Here is a 20,571-nt window from a genome sequence, read left to right on the forward strand (position 1 = left end):
ACACACAAGAACAGAAGAGTAACTTTCAAACACAGAGGAAAAGATGTCCAGTGGAATGCAAATAAATAAATAAATAAAGGGGGAATAAGCAAAGAAAAAGTATTGTAAATAGGAGTAACAAAATAAGGGTATAAATGAGTCCAGATACGTAGGCAATCACGGTAGATGTTGGTGAACTAACCGTACCAGTTAAGAAAGCAAATTGCCATGCTGGTCTGACAATAAAATCCAGCTATATGCTGCTTTTAAGAGCTCCACTTAGAACATGTGAACCCAGAAAGGTTGCATGTGGAGAACAGAAAATGATTCTAGGCCAATATTAACCCCCCCAAAATTGGCATAACTTTTTTTTTTAACTGGAGTATAATTGCCTTACAATGTTGTGTTAGTTTCTGCTGTACAACAAAGTGAATCAGCTATATATATATATACATATATCCCCCCCATCCCATCCATCTAGGTCATCACAGAGCACCGAGCTGAGCTCCCTGTGCTATGCAGCAGGTTCCCACTAGCTGTCTATTTTACACATAGTAGTGTATTCAGACATACAATCAGAATGAAGTGGGAAAAAAAAGGATCATTATTAGGGATAAAGAGGATCACTTTAGGGGCTTCCCTGGTGACGCAATGGTTGAGAGTCCACCTGCCGATGCAGGGGACACGGGTTCGTGCCCCGGTCCGGGAAGATCCCACATGCCGCGGAGCAGCTAGGCCCGTGAGCCACGGCCGCTGAGCCTGCGCGTCCGGAGCCTGTGCTCCGCAACAGGAGAGGCCACAGCAGTGACAGGCCCACGTACCACCAAAAAAAAAAAAAAAAAAAAAATCACTTTATAATAAAGGAAAAAATAGTAGGCACTTTATCAGAAAGATGTAACAATTCTGATCTTATATTCACCTAACAGATGCCCTCCAAATAAAGCACAAATCAACAGATTTCCAGGAGAAACTGATAAAGCCATGATCAGGGAGGTTCATGTCAAGAAGTTAGAACAGTATAAACCAATGGAAGTTGGAGGAAGGAATAATGAAAATTAATTATATAGATTGGATCACAAACCCAAAAGCTGGTTCTGGAATCATCATTGAAATTGAAATAGCAATTAAAAATCAGCTCTCTGCCAAAGGGAACCTTCATACACTGTTGGTGGGAATGTAAATTAGTGCAGCCACTGTGGAAAACAGAACAGTGTGGAGGTTCCTCAAAAAACTAAAAATAGAACTACAGTATGACCCAGCACTCCTACTCCTGAGTATATATCTGAAAAAAACAAAAACACTAATTCAGAAATATACATGCACCCCAGTGTTCATAGCAGCACTATTTATAATAGCCAAGACATGGAAACAACCTAAATGTCCATCAACAGATGAATGAATAAAAGATGTGATATATATATCGCATATATATTTATATATACGTATATGATGGAATACTACTCAGCCATAAAAAAAGAATGAAATTTTGCCGTTTGCGACAACATGGGTGAACCTAGAAGGTATTGTGCGAAGTGAAATAAGTCAGACAGAGAAAGAAAAATACCGTATGATGTCACTTATATGTGGAATCTAAAAAATACAACAAACTAGTGAATATAACAAAAAAGAAGCAGATTCACAGTATAGAGAACAAACTAGTGGTTGCCAGTGGGGAGAGGGAAGCGAGGAGGGGCGAGAGAGGGGTAGGAGATTAAGAGGCACAAACTATTAGATATAAAATAAGCTACAAGGGTCTATTGTACAACATGGGGAGTATAGCCAATATTTTATAATAACTATAAATGGAGTAGGTTTATACTTTAAAAACCTTTCAAAATTGTGAATCACTGTATTGTATACCTGTAACTTATATAATATACAGCAACTATACTTCAGTTAAAGAAAAATCAGCTCTCTACCCACTCTCCCCCCTCCAAGAACAGATCTCGAAAAACCAGATTCTGACAGTTTTACAGGCAAGTTCTTGTGAACCTACAAAGGATGGAGGAAAAGAGATTGTAGCTCATCTTACGGGACTGAAGTGACCTTGCTACCAAGACTGCGTAAGAACAGTCTGAGAATGAGCTCTGACTTGCCCCGCTTGACAGCACAGCCACCCGAATCCCACATAAAAATGTGAACAGACCAAATCTAGTGAGGGATTAGAAAAGACCCACCGTCAAGAAGTGTTTACACCATCAGAACCACCTGTGAGTTAACATTAGAATATATTCTTTTAATTCAATCCAATTCAGATTAAATGTCAAGTGGTAAAGAGAAAGCATTTGCTAAAATACCCTATTAAAAAAGGAAAGGTAACTAGGAACATAAGATAGCTTAACCTGATCAAAGGTTTCTACCAAAAGCCTACAGTCAACACAGCATCTAACAGTGAAGGATCAGAAGTGGAGACCTGGCCGTGAGACCAGCGAGCCTGGAGCCGGCTCTGTGAGACGAGAGAGAAGCGATGGTGTGGATTAGAAAGCAAGAAATTACTCTTTTCACAGGTGATTTTTCTTGAAGAGGATCCACAAACTCCTGGATTTGATGAGAGTTTAGCTTAATATTTGGGTAAACGACACACACGCAAAAATGAATAACTTTGCTGGTTGTCTGTAGCTAGAAAAAGAAAAAGATATCTTTTTCTAGTACATTTAAAAATAGCAATAACCTTAACAACAACAAAAAAGATGTGTAAGACTTCTATAGAGAAGATCATAAAAGCTCCCTGCAAGTATAAAAGAACATTGAAATAAGTGGAGTGCTACACGCTCCATTCACCAACAGCTCCCATAGTATACAGCATTGGCTCTCCCCATGTTCACCTGTAAATTCAGTGTGTTTCAAATAAAAGTTCCAGTAGAATTTTTGGAAGGGATGCATAGACCAAAATGTAGTATTGACGCAGGGCGTAAATAACATTTAGGTGGAACAAAGTGTGAGTCCGGTGAGGAGGGATCCACGTGTACTGCAAACCAGATGGGACAGAGGAGGCTGTAAAAGTCGGGGGGTGGCGGGGATGGACCAGTCCGGAAGGGGCGCTGGGTAACTTAAGCCGTGGGGGAAGCTGACCCTGTTTCCTTTCCTATGCCAGAGTAGATCCCAGGTGATTAGAAACCCAGCTATGAAAAGTGTTCTGAAGTTTGTAGAAGGAAATAAACAGTGAAAGGACTTCTCTCCCAGTGGTTGGAACCTGGGTGGCTGAGAGTCAGGGGTGTAAGGGAGGTTTTCACTCGGTATCAACCCCTTTGTTCCTTTTGCGTTTTGACTCCTAGGAATGCGTTGCCTTTCTCCAACACAACTGAGTAATTATTTAGATTTAAAGGATAGCAACAGATTTTTCCTTAAAAAAAGGAAAAGGAAACAGGTTCTCTTTGACTCTGGGGTGGTAGCAATGAAACAAGAAAACACTGTGAAACAAAACAGTGAAACAATTTTTCAAACAAAATTGGTTGAAAAAGAAACCGCAGACTTGGATACAAATGGTTAATATCCAAATGTGTAAAGGGCACCTACAAATGAGGGAAAAAGACAACCCTTTAGAAAATGGGCCAAGGGTATGAGCAGACAACGTCGTGGAAGCAGCATGAAGGGCAGCTCACCATGGGAGGCACGTGGGGCCGCAGCCGGGTGTGAGTGCAGGAGGAGATGGTGCGGGCCGCAGAGGGCGGAGCTCGCGGCACTGCCCTGGGGGAGCAGCCCTGGGCCCTGCGGTGTGTCCTAGAGGATGAAATGCTGCCAGGTGATGCCCGCAGTGGTGTCTCACACAGCCCTCACCGCAGCGGTGCTGGACGTGTGTAAGCACCGCACGCGTGTGGAAGTGGTGGCGTTCTGAGTATTGGTTCTCTCTGGAGAGAAGGATGAGACCCTACATATATGTATCTAAAGTAAACGGGGAAAGATGTTTGGATTTGCTAAACCTGGGTGGTAGGTAAATGGACGTTCATGATATTTTTCTTAATCTTCCGTATATTTGAAATATTTCATAATATTTACAAAAACAAGGAGACAGTGATCCTGATGCAGCCGCACCTGCTAGTGTCTCCATTTTATTGTCGTTGTGTTTTGGGTTGTGCCTTCCTGGTAAGTCACCTACCGCCCAGGAGATGGGGCTTGGGCTCAGTCGGGAGGCTTCGTCTCGCTCCCCTGCCGTGGCTTCTCCAAGTGCCCACACGTGGCCCCCGAGGAGCAGCTGGAGAGTGATGAGACCCCGCCCCAGCGGTGCTGTTGAGGGCCCTTTTCGCAAAACGTCCCCAAATCCCCATTGCCAAGTTGGACTGAACTGGCCAGACTGGACAAGCCAGGTCGGGCCACACGAATCAGCAAATGTAGTCCGTGCCTGGGGCGTCCACTTAACTTCTGTTCCCGAGTCCTTACTCCCAGGAGCAGAGGAAAGCCATTCTCTGAGGAGCCCCGAGGTGGCCCAGGGCATGTCAGCCGGCCAAGCCTGGGAGCGGTCCCCGAGCCTCGGGGGAGTCTTCTGCCCCCTGCCCTGGCAGGCCTTCACCTTTCTGCTTTGCACTCTAAGCGGACTGGCCATAGTAAATAAGAGTGCGCATTTCATAGAGGTTTCCGGGATTGACGGAGTGCAGGTTCTTTGTGGTCAGCCCACACAGGATGCAGTGGCACGGTTGGCCGGATTCTTTGCCCTCCTGGGCACGGCCCTTGGGGAAACCCTGCGGGAGATTCCCTCTGGGGGCCTTTTACCATGGTGGGGATTTCAGAAGCGAAGCGCCAGAAGGCCGACCTTGAAGGCTGACCTTGAGAGCGTCCTTGAGGCATCGCTGGCTTTGCTGTGCCTGTGAGCACCGGTGGTACCCCCGCCCCTCGAGCAGGAGCTGACTCTGCAGGGCAGCGGGAAGGCGGCTCCCACCTCGACTTCTTGGCTGTCCGTGATGATGGTGATGTGTCCTGAGCCTTCACTGTTTCACTGAGTTACCACAAATCTAGGGCTTTTCATCTTCCTGTGAAAGCGTCCTTTCAAAGAAACTCATACTCAGGAGTTAGTGGTGGGGATACAGTTTCTTTCTGGAGCAGCGGTCCTGCAAAGCTGGGAAGACACCTCTGTGATGGACTCAGATATCTGTCTGTCCACTGCGGAGGGAAGTGCTCTCCCGCTGGCTTTTCTCCACTCTGCCCCTGACAGAGAATATATTTTCGTATCCCGTGTTTGCCTAACTTGAGAGTCAAAGCTGACTTTTCAACCGTGGCTTTTCTAACCAAACCACACATCTGCAGAGCCCACGGTGGGGGGCAGGCGCCCATCGTGGGGGTGGTGGCCCTGGGACTCCAGGGGACCCGACCTCCAGGGCTTGTTGGGGACGCCACCCGGGGCTTACGGACCCTCAGCCAGGGTGACCCGGGCCCCTGGCGTGGTGCTGCCTCTGGAGAAGGGGTGTTTCAAAGGAGTTTTGTATCCATTCTTTTTCAGATTCTTTTTCCATGTAGGTCATTACAGAGCATTGAGTAGAGTTCCCTGTGCTGTACAGAAGGTCAAAGGGTTTTTGTCATCTGAATAGGATGGATATAGTGATTATGGTGTTGCTTTGTACCTGAAACGTGTCCACGTTGGCGAAGTTCTGAGGGGTGCTTGTGAGGACCCGGAGTTTCAGTTGGTGGACGCCCTCCAAGCAGCGGGGTTAGAACGGGGCCTGGAACGTTCCAGCTTCTTGTCCCTGTCCTCCCACCCACGGGACCCCCCTCCAGGCCTTTTGCACACTTGGCTGCGAGGATCCCGAAGGGCTCGTGTGGGGTGACCTCTCCTGACTGTCATGTGTGAGGGGCCCTGGCTGTGTATCTCGCTGCCAGAACCCATGGCCCGGGGTCAGAACCCGCTGCCCCAGGAGTCCACCTCGGGCCTGAGGAGTGGAATGTGGAGCTTGACCTGGAGCTGCAGGCCCGGCGACAGTCTGGGTGAAGTAAGTGTCACAGCCGCAGCTGAGGGACTTACCACCGTGGAGAGCAGAGCGCGTTCCACCCTCTTCCCGCAAGGGTTCTGTAGAAAGACGGAGAAACTGTGCTCTGGGGACCCGGGGGCCGTTCAGCTCTCCCCCTTGCTGCCTTCCTCCCCCACCTCACCATTGCGTTCCCTTCTCAGGTCCACTGCTTGTCCTCCTGGGGGAGCTGTTTCTCACTCCCCAGTTCAGGGGACTGGAATATGATTGTAGTAGCATCAATATTAGTTGATAAAAGTTGAATGTATCCAAGAAATGAGCCTGTTGGAGTTTCTCACTGAAGTCAGATTTAGCCCGGCTGACAGCTGATGGGTGTGGACCTGGCCACCTCTGACCCTATGGACTTTGGTCCCCAGCCAGCAAGAAGGGGTGGTTCATCCTCTTGATTGGGAGTTTGTCATCAGGCAAAGGGTCCCCTCCCCAGGGCGAGGAGTGGACCTGGTGACACTGTCCTCCTCCCTCTTTGCAGCCTCTGGATGTGAAATTCCAAACCTGGAGTCTTACTTGGTCGGCTTCCCAAGACTGGTATTTCCTGTTTCCTAATGTGCAAGTTTGCAGGTTGCATAGCTCTTCGGAGCTATCACTGGCTAAAGGCCATTTTTCCTCACCAACTTTTGATCACCTTTCCGGATTGTAATGCGTGGGTTCTCATCTTTGGCCCTGGGTAGCTGTGTTTATCAGCACTGGAGGAAATGGAGGCAGCAGAGTCAGATGGCTCGCAAGGGCCTGCTGGCCTGGACGCTGTGGCTGAGAGCCGGCAGCCGTGTTTGGTTTGACTCACATGGTATTTTTAAAATCAGTCAACTTCACGTTAAGCAAAAAAAAATTTTCTGTCCTAATGTGAGAAAGCGAAAGATCTCTCAACACGGTGCCCGCATGTCTACAGTAATCAGCTGTGGCTGGGCGTCACCTGGCCCTAATGTAGTGGGGCAGTTTGCCACAGTCCTCACTACTCCCAGTTGTCTCACACCTGGCCGGTGCTTGTGTTCATGTGCATCTTTGACCCCTGCCGTGAGGAACATCGTGAACTGGGAGCATGGCATCTGAGTCTCCTGGGTGTTATGTGCCCTGATTATAGAGCTCCTCGCTGCTGTCTCTCCATGGCTTCGTATGTCCCGGCACTAATGGAATATCTTACGTAAGAGTTGCTCACTTCTGAAGGGGGCGGGGAGAATGGGTGACATCGGAGATGGCCTGAGTTTGTTTCTTCCTTCACTTTATCAGTCTGAAGAATTAGTGAAACCGTAAGTCAGGTGTTAGGGGTGGGGTTGGTGCTTGTTGAATACCTCAGTTTCTACAAAAAATAATTGACATGTATGTATTTGGCAGGTGAAAGGAAAGCAAGCCAGGATGGATATTTACGACACCCAGACCTTGGGGGTTGTGGTCTTTGGTGGATTCATGGTTGTTTCCGCCATCGGCATCTTCCTGGTGTCGACGTTCTCCATGAAGGAGACGTCGTATGAAGAAGCTCTAGCCAACCAGCGCAGGGAGATGGCGAAAACTCACCACCAGAAAGTGGAGAAGAAAAAGAAGGAGAAAACAGTGGAGAAGAAAGGAAAGACCAAGAAAAAGGACGAGAAACCCAACGGGAAGATACCTGACCATGAGCCAGGCCCCAACGTGACCATCCTCCCCAAGGACGCAGTGCGGGCGCCTGCAGTGGCAGTGGCTCCAACCCCCGTCCAGTCCCCCGTGGTCATTCCCCCTGTAGCCACGGTACCAGCCATGCCCCAGGAGAAGCCGGCTTCTTCCCCTAAGGACAAAAAGAAGAAGGAGAAAAAAGTGGCAAAGGTGGAACCAGCAGTCAGTTCTGTAGTAAATTCCATCCAGGTTCTTGCCTCAAAGGCTGCCATTTTGGAAGCCGCTCCCAAGGAGGTCCCTATGGTGGTTGTGTCCCCAGTGGGTGCCAAGGGCAGTGCCTCTGCCACCAGTGCTATGCAGGGCAAGAAGGCAGAGGGGGCCCAGAACCAGGGCAAGAAGGGAGAGGGGGCCCCCAACCAGGGCAGGAAGGCAGAGGGGGCCCAGAACCAGGGCAAGAAGGGAGAGGGGACCCAGAACCAGGGCAAGAAGACAGAGGGGGCCCCCACCCAGGGCAAGAAGACAGAGGGGGCCCCCAACCAGGGCAAGAAGACAGAGGGGGCCCCCAACCAGGGCAAGAAGACAGAGGGGGCCCCCAACCAGGGCAAGAAGATAGAGGGGGCCCCCAACCAGGGCAAGAAGACAGAGGGGACCCCCAACCAGGGCAGGAAGACAGAGGGGGCCCAGAACCAGGGCAAGAAGACAGAGGGGGCCCCCAACCAGGGCAAGAAGACAGAGGGGGCCCAGAACCAGGGCAAGAAGGGGGAGGGGGCCCCCAACCAGGGCAAGAAGGGAGAGGGGGCCCCCAACCAGGGCAAGAAGACAGAGGAGGCCCCCAACCAGGGCAGGAAGGCAGAGGGGGCCCAGAACCAGGGCAAGAAGACAGAGGGGGCCCCCAACCAGGGCAAGAAGACAGAGGGGGCCCCCAACCAGGGCAAGAAGGGAGAGGGGGCCCCCAACCAGGGCAAGAAGGGAGAGGGGGCCCCCAACCAGGGCAAGAAGGCAGAGGGGACCCCCAACCAGGGCAAGAAGACAGAGGGGGCCCCCAACCAGGGCAAGAAGGCAGAGGGAGCCCCCAACCAAGGCAAGAAGACAGAGGGGACCCAGAACCAGGGCAAGAAGACAGAGGGGACCCCCAACCAGGGCAAGAAGACAGAGGGGGCCCCCAACCAGGGCAAGAAGACAGAGGGGGCCCAGAACCAGGGCAAGAAGACAGAGGGGGCCCCCAACCAGGGCAAGAAGACAGAGGGGGCCCCCAACCAGGGCAAGAAGACAGAGGGGCCCCAGAACCAGGGCAAGAAGGGAGAGGGGGCCCAGAACCAGGGCAAGAAGACAGAGGGGGCCCCCAACCAGGGCAAGAAGACAGAGGGGCCCCAGAACCAGGGCAAGAAGGGAGAGGGGGCCCAGAACCAGGGGAAGAAGGCAGAGGGAACCCCCAACCAGGGCAGGAAAGCAGAGGGGGGCCAGAATCAGGGCAAAAAGGCAGATTCGGTTGCTAATCAGGGCACAAAGGCGGAGGGTGTTGCAAACCAGGGGAAAAAAGCAGAAGGGGGGGCCCCCAATCAAGGCAAAAAGGCAGAGGGAACCTTGAACCAGGGCAGAAAGTCAGAAGGGTCCCCCAACCAGGGCAAAAAGGTGGATGCATCTGCCAACCAGGGTAAAAAGGCAGAGTCAGCTCCTATGCAGGGCAAAAATGCAGATATGGTCCAGAGCCAGGAGGCACAAAAGCAAGAAGCTCCTGTGAAGAAGAAGTCTGGGTCTAAGAAGAAAGGTGAGCCTGGTGAGTAGCTTTGATTTCTTTATGACTTTGGAGGGAAAAGCAGTCTTTAAGTGGCTTATGGATTCCCTTTGGGGAAGCCATCTGTATCAGTCAGCTATCGCCACATGGCTGCATAACAAACATCCCAGAATTCAGGGTCTCACAGTGTCAGTCGTTTATTCCTGCTCATGTTTCTGTTGACTTGGCTGGAGGTTGACTGGTTGGGGTTATCTCGGCTGGTGGCTCTGCTTCATGCTGCAGTTTAACTGGTTCAGCTCCTGCTGCAGGTTGAACATAGGTCTCTTCTATGTGCTACTTCTGGGGCCCTGGCCGAGGCATCAGTGACTCTCGAGGGCAGAGGCCCTCCCATGGTTTTGGCAGAGCTGTGAAAGGGCACTGCTCAAACCAGCATCCTGTTGGCTAGAGCAGGCCATGAGACTGAGCCTGAGTCAAGGGGCAGGAAGTCTACTGTCCTCAGTGGGAGGGACTGCGGAGTGACCTGGGAAAAGGTGTGAGTTGAGGAGGGGTGAGGAATTAGGAGCAGTGACTCCATCCACCACCCAGTCTAGGACAGTTCCGTGTCTTGCAGTCTTTCTCAAACGTCTGGCTGCGTTCTGTCAGCCTGTTCTGCGTTCTTACCTCACCTGGTGCTTTAGCATAGCTTTGTTCTTTTCTAGATGTTTGTTGCATGAGTAGCAGTAGGATGACGTTTCTGAGAAACAATGGCATCCACACCCCTGCCTCCCAGTTTTCCCTCTTCGCTACCCCCCACCCCCGTTATGTAATGGAGCATTAATAGCACATTAAAATAGACATTATGTATCAGATACATATATTAGATAATGTAGAACATGAATGTCCGTTATCTTTTTAGTATGGATTACTGTAGAAATTGGGCCCGCGAGTTCCTGTTTCATATTCATCACTCACTTGATACAGTAGTCTGATGTTTTCTTCCTCCCTCCCTCCCTTTCTCTCTCTCTCTCTTCTTCTCTTTCTCTCTAGATTTCTTTCTTTCTTAGATTAGCCATTAGTTGATTTGAAAAATTAATTGCATTTGTCTTGGTGAGGTACATTAGGGGCTTTGAAACGTTTGGACCCGTGCCAGGTAGGCAGGGCCCTACGTTTTTTCCCTCTGTGAAGTTGTATCTGCTTTGCTGTTTCCTCCGCCCCAACTTCTGGGGGGACATTTACTCAGGCAACACTCGTCCCATGTGAGGGTCAGGGACTGGCCCACCTTGCCCCACAGGCCATGTCAGCCTCTCAGGCCCTTTGAAAACCCAGGCGCTCAGCCTCAACCCTGACTCCGTGGCGGAGGGAGAGCACGCTGCCCTCTCTTCACGGTGATGCTCCACTTGACCCTGGGAGGAGGGCATTCGAGGCAGAAGACGGGGATGCAGGTGAGAGCTGCCTGTTCTCTGGCTTCTCGCGCATCAGGTGTGTTCAGACTAGACCTTCCTGTGGTCATCGTTACTGTGTAGGGCTTTGGCCATTGAAGTAAGGTATGAAACAGAAACATGATAATATTAGAAAGGAAGGCAAAATTGTCCTAATTTGCAGGTAATAAAGAACCTTGTTGGGAGGAAGACCTAACTTAACGACCTGTGTGAACCCACAGAGCAGCTCGCCTGAGGTGGTATAAGAGGAAATTTGAACAGAAAAAATACCATGATTCAGGATAAGAAAGATTAAATATTGCAGATAAAATGATAGTCACTCCCAAGTTAACTTAGTAGTTTATTATTCTTCCTGCCAAAATTTCAGTGGGCTTAAAAGTCCCCCCTGGAGGGAAGAATAAGTAAGAATACTGAATAGCCTTTTAAGTGGCTATTGGAAGGCCGGTTCTGTCTGATGTGTGAACACAGTCCCAAACTATTGTAATTACAGTAGGGTGCTGGAGTGAGGCCAGCAGGTCAGGGAAGAGAGTGGTCCTAACTAGACTGTATCTCACCTGCGCTTCAGGGCGGGGAGGGGACAGGTCAAGGCAGTGATCCTAGGCAGGATGTTTAAGGTTTGGAAGGGTCTGCTTAGTCCCTGTGAAAATGTCAGGTGTGTATCATATTGGAGTTAACGTAAAAAGAAATCAAACCCTAGAAAATAGGAAAGATGGCCGAAATTAGTACTGATCAACTCGTGGCAGGAGGCCGTGACTCTGAGGTTGCAGGGAGAAAATCACAAAGGGTGGGGCGCTGGGCCACACGGCCAGCCACGTAGCACACGGACAGGCCGCAGAGAGAGCGCAGCCACACCGGTGGCCTGCGGGTGATGTGACACTTGAGCGGTGAATTGCTTGTCTTCAACTCTGAAGAGTTGGAAATGTGGGGGATGTGCTTGCGGTTTTTCATTTTCCTGGACGTGCCCCGTGTGCTTTCCCCCATTTTCCCACGGTTGGTGGACCCTCGAAGTGGATGCAGGCCCCTGTCCGCCGCTGCCCTCCCACCCCACCCCCACCGTCTCCGTGGAGATCCCCCCAGGGCAGGGCTTCTCAGGCTTTGACGTGCAGGGTCTTGTTAAGATAAAGACTCAGTGGTTCCCAGTGAGGCCCGAGGTGCTGCATGTCTAAGCGGCTCCCGGAGATGCCGGTGCTGTTGCAGTGATGGTCAGGGCCCCGAGTCTCCTGAGGGTGGGGGCAGGAAAGGGAGGTGGGCTCTTTCTGTAAGGGCTTGGCTTCGAGCAGCCTTGCAGCTGCGCCTGTGAAGGACCGCTTCCCAAGGGCAGAGTGAACCTGTCGCTCTGACTGCCCCGCATTCCCCGCTGAGCCATGTCCGCCACAGCCATGGTGGTTGAGGGTGCGAGGACGGGTGTGGACGGGTGGCTCGGCCTTTCCCGTGGCTCATGGAACCGGCCCCCACTGCCCTTGCAGTCACAGCTTGTTTGTGGAGCTTGGGGTCCCGTTCATCTGACTCACATCGAGCTTTTGGCCCCTGTGGCCGCACTGCCCAGTGAGAAGCAGGCCGCGTTCCCTTCACTTAGTTACACCTCGTGTTCCGTGCTCCTCCCTTGACCCCCGGCTGCCTGCCCTTGACCTCCTTGCCTGCCAGCCAGGACTCAGTCGGTTTGGGGGCTGCACACTCCATTTCTTCAGGGCCACGGGTATACCCTCGAGGGAACTGTGGACAGATCCCCACTGGCTGGCTGGCCCTGGGCATCCAGAAACTCAGGGGCCTGGAGGTGTGAATGCCTTGGGGGGTGAGGTGTCCTGATGACCATGCCGCGGGGATGAGGGAGATGGCTGGGGGGGGTCTGTGTCGCTGGTGCGGAGCAGGCCGGGGAGGGAGCTTGGGGGAAGGGACCCGGGCTCGGGCAGGGGAGGGTCCAGGGCCACGAGGTTTAACCGTTGGCACCAGAGAGCTAGGTTCTGGGGCTGCGCTGACCAGTACGGGAGCTGCTGGTCACGTGGGGCCAGTTAACATTCAAATCAATCAAAAGGTCAGAGTGAAAACCGCACTCAAGGTCTCAGTAGTTCCACAGGGCCAGTGGCTACCTGTTTGGACAGTGCAGATGAAGACCATCTCCATCAGCACAGAAGGTTCTACTGGACAAAGCTTTTCTAAACAAGAGCCATCGGGAATGAGGGGGCCTCTTGGGTCACCTTGCAGGAGGCCCCGTGAAAATGGACTTGTCTTTGCAGCCCTGTGGTGGCGTCAGGAGTTCCTCCGTCTTTGTTCTGTCTGTGTCCTGAGTGGGTGGGAGTGAGCTCCCCGTCGCCCCGCATCACGGAAACCGTGAGAGAGCTCCCAGAGCCTGTGGCTAGCCCACACACGTGGCATCAGCAAGAGCAGCCCTGGAGCTGGGGTGGCTCCCGCAGTTGTCCTGACACCCGGTTGTCCCAGCAGGGCCTCCGCTGACAGGAGCCCCAGAGGAGAGCGGGCACAGGACACGCTTCCGCAGGCCCGAGTTGGAGCTATTCCGGAACTTCTGATCTGATCTTCCTACAGGAGCAAATTGAGGCTGTGTGACAGGTCTGACCAGACTTGACATGGACACCCACCTTCCTAATCCTTTCTTAAATTTATTGTGTAAATGCGTGCTTCCAGCAAACAAAATTCATACAGTATGGAAGCGTGGAAGGTAAGAATTGAGAGTCTTCCTCTCCACTCCATCGCAGCCACCGCCGACCTCCCGGGGGGCCCCCGGCGATGCCCCGCTCATCACACGGCACACGCAGCGGGCCTGCGTTGCAGAGACGGACTTGCCTCCTTTATTCCTCAGTACGCCCTGGGGCTGCCGCTTTCAGCTGCATTGTAGCCCACGGCGTGACCATAACGTCATTTACTTAAATGCCACGAAGCAGTGTGCCATTCTTTTGCTGCTGAAATTAATGCTACAGTGGCGTACATGTATCACTGGGTGAGTATCTCTATAACGTAAATTCCTAGATAGGTAACTGCTAAGTCCAAAGGCGGGTGCTTTTTTAATTTAGGAAGACAAGCTCTATCTGCCTTACCCTCTGGAGGCCTGGTGCAGCGGACGGTTCCCGCGGTGATGGGCCCACGTGAGCGCCCCCCCAACCTGACCTCGGTGCTCACGTGGCCCCGTGGAGATGGGGGCGATTTCAGGGCCGTCAGGAGCCCAGGTATGGACTACGAGAAAACACTTGGTTTTGAAACAGAAGCACGGATTCTTTTCCCAGTGTCTGAAGAAGAGGGGATTCACGGAATCATAACGAAGTGGAAACTTCCAGAACGGAAGCTTCCGAGTCGGCTGCACCGTCCAGGCCTCTGCTGGTTTGTTCTCCGAGGGCCACCGCGGCGAGTATTCATGTTCATAAGGAAAGCACGCTTCTTGCCCAGGAAGCAAGCGGACATGGGGGTGGTTTGGGACCTTCTCGGCAGGGCCGTTCCTCAGCTCCTGGAAGGGAGTCCACGCAAACACAGTGCGGGCCAGGCCTGGGGAACTGGATGCCCAGACTTGGGCCGGACAGGAGGCACCTTCTGGAAACTGAGTTGGGCCCAAGCCCTGGGACTCATGCTGCCACGGGGGCTTGGTTTGCGGGCATCACTGCCGAGCAAGGCTGAGGCCGGGGGGCCCTCCTCTTGGACTCTGTGCCCAGCATCATGCCAGACCCTGGCCCTTAACATGGACGCGTGCCATCTACCAGGGGCCAGAGGCCATCACGTCAGGGCCCAGCCAGCCTCCAGGAGGTGGAGGTACCTACCCTCAGACCGGCCCGCACGATCCCACGACGGCTGAGTCCGATGCGCTCACAGGTCCACGGGGCAGAAGAGCCATCTTTGCGGGGAGGACTGTAGGTGAATTTTATTTTCTTCCCTTCACCCTTCTGCATTTTCCAGTTTTTCTGTCACACGTATTCTTGTTAATGGAAGAGAAACCAAAACTCTATTCTTTGTCTGTGAGTTGGAGAAACAGGCCCTCCTCGTACCAAAGTGGAGGTCCCACCCCTTCGGGCGCCAGGAGGGAGCCCAGCCCTGACCTCAGGGCCCTGACCTCAGGGCCCTGAGCATCCTCTGAGCCGCAGAGAGAACTGCTCCTTCGGGGGCGCAGGTTGAGGAAGGGAAGTGGCCAGTGCTTCTTGGGCTGCCCCAGCCCCTGGGCACCCAGCAGATGGTGGTGACTGAGGTCAGGTGAGAGAGAAAGGTAGTTCCTGCACCCGGGACCTGGCGGCATCCTAGGGGTGTCAGCTCCGTGCTGTGAGAGGCCTCCTGCCGCTGCTGGACCCCGGGAGATGCAGGAATAGGGTCGTGTCCTGTAATGTAACAGGACAGGGGCCAGACCCACCAGGAGACCTTCAGTCGGGGTGTCTGTGGCCCACAGGGCCTCATCTTGAGCCGTGTGACTGGACAGTAGCTGTACCCCTGCCTCCTGCTGTCCCCACCCCCCGCGGGCTGCTGTGCCTGAGGCCGGGGTCCCGGGGAACCGGCCCCACTGTGCTCCAGCCTGGTGTGTGGGGAGGGGCTCTTTCTGTGCATTTATCCCCCAACTTCCTTTAAGGTGGGTTTGTATTTTTACCTGTTTTAGGACAGCAGAAACCAAAGCTCAGCTCTGTTTCAGGACTTCCCAGAAGGGAGAGTTGGGACCCCGGGCCTGGGTCTCCGCCTGCCCCCGCCCAGGCTCAACCACCAGCAGCTGCCCCTCCTGCACAGGCCGAGGCACAGAGGTGGGGTGTGGAGATTACGTTTGAGCCTCTCTTTTGAACTTAACTCAGTTTCTCGGGGTCTGAAGCTCTGAAGAAAACTGCAGAGCTCCTGAGATTTTTTTCACTTTCTGTGTAAGTTCTTCAAACTCAACTTTTCCCTTTCTTCTTTTTGAAAGAACAAAACATCCCCTGGGGAAGCGAGTCTGGTGTCACATCTCAGAGAACCTGCTGGAAGATGTTCTTCCAGGGCTCTCCGTTCACTCCTCTTAAACAGGGTGGCACTGTGGCTCCCGTCACTGCCAGGGCAGGAGGCTGAGGTTGTACGTCCCCCGTCCTTCCTGCAGGCAGTAGGTCAGACCTCCTGGTCCCCTCAGGCCCGAGGAAGGAGCTTGTGCAAAGGCCCTCCAGGGGTTGTATTTCTTTAAGAAATACTGTGATGTGTTTTAGTTCTTTTTTCAGATTTAAAATTGATTTTGTTAAAATTTGGGGGGAAAAGCAAAAGTATAAAGAGAAAAATACAGTCATTCAATTTATAGGATTTTTTAAAAACTCCATTAGATGTCATTATGTGTCCAATCTCCCAGCTTGTCAAGAGATTACTTTTTTCTCCAGCCAAATGAAAAGGCCTGATTCAAAGGCCCCAGGTAGGGTTGCTCTTGACATTATTTGTCCTTTGCTCCAGTGCACTTAAAACGCCATTGCCAGGGTCCAGTGCAGCCGCTGGTCTGAGGCCTGCACCCTGTTGGGAGCCGGAAGCCCTGGGCAGTGCTGGGCTTCAGCCTGAGCCGGGCTTGGGGTCGGCCGCGTGTGTGCTGCCCAGGACCGCCGTGGTGCAGACCAGCAGCTGTGAGGGCGGCAGGAGCTGCAGCTCCAGCTCTTGACACACTTGGTGGATCTTCCGTCACGGGCCTCGAAGGGTCGCTTTCCCGAAGACTCGGGAGGACCCTACACGGCCACTGTCCGTGAACGTGCAGCTGGGGGTGTGGCCCAGGTTCCTTGTTTCTGGACACGGTGGCCGCCCTCTGGACTTGGGGTCAGCAGGAGTCGGGGGCTTGGCTCTGTTTCTGAATCTGACGATTGCTTGGGAAGTGCTGGGCTTCCAGGAGGCGCAGGGGCCCTTCCTGGGGCCCTGGCCTTTGACCTGAGTTTGGCTCAGGTGATTGGGGAATGTCCTGGGGGGCTTCCCGAGGCTGGGGTCTGGCTTCCTGTTGGGGGGAGCGTGCAGGTCCCCCACCCACACTGTTGGGGTGGTGCCCCTGCAGGGTCCCGAGCCAGCAGCTGCCGTTCGGCCTGCACCTGTGTGTGTGAGCGGAGGCGTTCAGAACCGGTTTGGACACTCCCTGGGATGTGAGCGTCTTTGCTGTTGGAGTTCTCGTCCGGTCTCCAGGACCCCACCCGTGTCTGCTGTCAAGCCCTAGGTTGTCACCGCCACCCCGCTTCCTGGGTGCTCTCAGCCCCGGCCCTGGGCTCCTCCCTGACCTGCCTCCAGCCTTGGCCCCCAGGTGTCCTCAAGTGCAAACGTTGCTCACTCTGAGGCACTGCCCCTTTGCCCATGAGGTGAAGCCCGGATCCCCGGGACCCATGCCAGTGCCACCTGCCTCTGCTCCACCAGCCTCGGGTCATCCCTGCCACTCCCTCCCCTTCCTGCTCTCCACCTGGTAGTGTTTGGCTCAAGCACCTCCTGCGTTAGAAGCCTCGCCGGTGTTGCTGCCGTGGCTGCTTCCCCAGGTGCCCTGTGGCTCTGCTGCCTGATTCCGTGTCCGGGGTCTCCTCCCCTCTCCCAGCTGGGAGTCCCACAGGCCTTTCCAGGATTTTGCAGACTGTGGGGTACACAGTAGGTGCATACTTCATGTCTGGAGACCATCTGCACAGGGCTTCCAGGCACCTGCAGCAGCAGCTGGAGTGGAGCTGGAGCTCTTGACGCCCGTGCCAGGGCCTGGCAGTAACTCCCTCGATCACAGCTGTGTGCGTGCAGTCCCTGCAGCTGTTCTGACGCCCCCTGTCGCTTGGCTGAGCCAGGCACGAGCAGGCAGGGCTTCCAGGGCCCGGACCTGGAGGGGCTGCTGCTGAAACAGCGCCAAGTCCCTGGTGGCTGAGACCCCACTGTCGACGGTGAGAGGGGAGACTCCTCAGCCCTTTTTGCAGGACAGGTCTAATTTTAGGTGATTAAGCCTCCCGGCGTGGTCACGAAAGGGAGCGTAGTTTGGGAGTTTGAGGCACGTTATACAAGCGCTGAGTGCTTCTCCGCTCAGAGCCCAGGGAGGCAGAGGGCCCCTCATTTCCCTAAATGTGCTGCCCGCTTGACCTCGTGTGCAAAGACAGTGGTGCGAGCAGGGGCCGTGGGCCCCAGTGCTCTGTCCACGGGGGCGTGAGCGCCAGCTGCGGGGGCAGAGGAAGGCAGAGTTGCTTCACCCCCTGCCTCCCCACCCAAGTTCCTCACTGGGGCGCTGTCCGCCCAAGGAGGGGTCAGGGTGTGGGGTGCTCCTGGCCCTGTTGATCGGTTCTGCCGTGCTTACCCTGTGCCCAGCACATTGCCGTTGCCCGCATTTGACAGATGAGGAAACAGGCTCAGAGAGGTGAAGTTGCTTGCCCAAGGATGCACAGGTGGGAGGGAGCTGAGCCAAGATTCAAGCCCAGACCACCTGGCTCCAGGGGCCTTGCTCTGACCAGGGTGCCCACAGCCCAAGGGCAGGGATGACCTGCAGATCGGAATTGGCCCGTGGATGTGTTCAGCTCCGTGGTGGTTTTTTTCACTGAGTTAGCTGTCAGCACTGAAGGTCAGGAGATGGCACACAGCAGTCTCGTTTCTAGCTCTCCTCGATGCGTCCGCAGCCCTGCGGGTTCTGGCCTGGACCCCGTGGGAGCTGTCACCTGGAGGGAAAGGACCATGGCCAAGGCCACCCGCTCAGGGGAGGCTGCCCCGTCCCTGCAGGGCACAGCGCTTGGGGTGCTCACTGTGTCCCCAGCCAGGCAGGAGCCCGGGTTACTCCAGAGCAGTGAGACGCTGGCCCTCCCCGGCCGCTGTGCCCTTCTGCTGCCTGGTTCCTCCCCCAGGCCTCCGGCCCGGCCGTACCTGGAATTTCAGACTCACCTACGTGGGCGGAGCCTTGGCTGCTTCTCTCTCGCGGGAGTTCACTGCTACGTGGTCCTTGTGAAGCCTGTGGCTTCACAGAATAGACGTTGAGTCTCTGACAAGTTTCTCTTAGGGCCTTAAGATTTCACAACCCCAAGGATTATTTCTAGCCTTCGAGCCTTTGCCAGAGGACACGTCAGTCCTTTGTGTATGGGTCAGCGTGCCCGTCTCGTGGGCCTTGAAACCCAGAAATAAATGCCACTCACGTGAGGCCCAGAGTTCTGGTTCCCAGAACTTTCCTTTCTTTCAGTTTTACTTTCCCCGATTTGGGGTGAATAAATATGGCGCCGTTCTTACCTTAATGAAATAAAGTCAAGTCATATCTCTCTACTCTAAAACTAATGCTGCAGTGTTTGTATGAGGATGGAGAAGGCCGTGGAAGTTTCTGTGGGGGGTGGGCGAGGAGAGTTAAGTTCTGCCGTTACATAGCTTTGGGGTGTTCCACTTGTTACAGGTTTTTGTGACTTTGTTCACTAGGACATCTAATACAATTTAGTATAATTACATGAGAAAGTTTTAACAAACGTGTGTTAGAATGACACTCCCAGAATACTCTCAGGAACGTTCTGTGCACAGGGCCCTCCTGGAGGGAATGCATCTGTGAGACCACTGGGGTAGTGGCCGTGAAGGATGCGGCATTCCATAGGGAAGCGTAGCTGTGTCATCCAGGTCTGTGTCCCCTCCCCCAGGTGGGTGGGGGGCAGTGCAGCAGGGGCCCTGGGGCCTAGGAGGATGGTCACTCTGCGGCCTCTGCAGGGACGGGGCTGCCAGGGCTTCAGCAGGCGGTGCTTTGGGGCCCCAGGGCTGGAAATACACTGTGAGCCACACTACAAAAGGCAAATGAGAGACACGTGGAATTCATTTTAATATATTTCATTTAACCCAGTTACCCCAAATGCTATCATTTCAATATGCAATCAATATAAAAAAATCATTGCAGGTATTTTACATTCTTTTGTTTTTCCATACCAAGTTTTCACAATCTGGTGTGTGCTCCCCTGGGAGCCACCCCAGTTCCCACCACTAGCCACGTGGCAGGTGCCTGGCAGCCGGCATGGCTGGGGGCAGCGCAGGAGCAGGCATCTCTGGGTCCGCAGAGGAAAACATCTGAGTGGCCAGCTTCAGGGAGGCCATCCTGCCCAGTCTGACACTGGCCGACCTCCCTCTTCTGAAAAAGCCTGGCAGAAACATCGGTCTGCAGGCCGACGGGGCGGAGCAGGAAGCCCAGAGACCAAACTGCTGACCGTGAGGTTTTCGTCCGAGTGGTTCCTTCTCTTTTGGCTTAGCTGTACTTGAATTTTCTCTAGGGTGCAGAAGTTTACCATTAAAATTATTTTACGTACATATTTCAGTGAAAAGAATGAAGGTTGAAGAGGGCCTCCCCCCACCTCCCAGTTTTCATGACACCCTCAAGCTCCTAGGCCTTTAATGTCAACATGGTTTTGTTTTTTTTTGGTTTTTTTTTTTGTTTTTTTTGCGGTACGCGGGCCTCTCACTGTTGTGGCCTCTCCCGTTGCAGAGCACAGGCTCCGGATGCGCAGGCTCAGCGGCCATGGCTCACAGGCCCAGCCGCTTCGCGGCATGTGGGATCCTCCCGGACCGGGGCACAAACCCGTGTCCCCTGCATCGGCAGGCGGACTCTCCACTACTGCGCCACCAGGGAAGCCCAACATGGTTATTTTTACTCCCGAGCTTCGCGGGGTAGAAAGTTCTAAAGTGAAGGTGCTCGTAGCAACCAGCTCGCCACGTGCCACGTCCCCTTTATTAGGGGATCCTGCTAAGTGCTTTGACTTGTAATGACAATATTGTGACTAGGGAGTGAAAATATTGTGACAAGCCAGAGAATTTCGGTTGCCATGGAAACCTTCCCCTCGCTGTCCTCAGTGAGGTGGGCTTGGCTGCAGGTGCCGCTGCAGGCGGCCGCTTGGCTCTGTTTCAGCTCGTTTGGGGCCCTGTCGTTCCACAGCTCGTGGGCAGTTTGGGGAGCTCAGCGCGAGGAGCTGCCAGACGGGGGGGGGGGGGTCTCTGTTCACCCTTTCGTGTCTTTGGGGCTGTGTGAGGGGCTGCG

General features: G+C 53.7%; 1 protein-coding gene across 4 annotated transcripts in view; it reads left to right on the forward strand.

Annotated features, from left to right (window-relative positions):
- The window catches only part of RRBP1 (ribosome binding protein 1), a 59,187-nt gene that overhangs the window by 14,019 nt on the left and 24,597 nt on the right, over nucleotides 1–20,571 (forward strand). For all 4 annotated transcript variants that reach the window (XM_079943787.1, XM_079943789.1, XM_079943788.1 and 1 more), the window contains exon 2: nucleotides 7,263–9,294. In XM_079943787.1, coding sequence (XP_079799913.1) covers nucleotides 7,284–9,294 — 2,011 coding nt within the window. In that variant the 5' untranslated portion in view covers nucleotides 7,263–7,283. The remainder of the gene's footprint in view (nucleotides 1–7,262; nucleotides 9,295–20,571) is intronic.

This window comes from Stenella coeruleoalba (genome assembly GCF_951394435.1).
Source record: "Stenella coeruleoalba genome assembly, chromosome: 15".
NCBI classification, from domain to species: domain Eukaryota; kingdom Metazoa; phylum Chordata; class Mammalia; order Artiodactyla; family Delphinidae; genus Stenella; species Stenella coeruleoalba.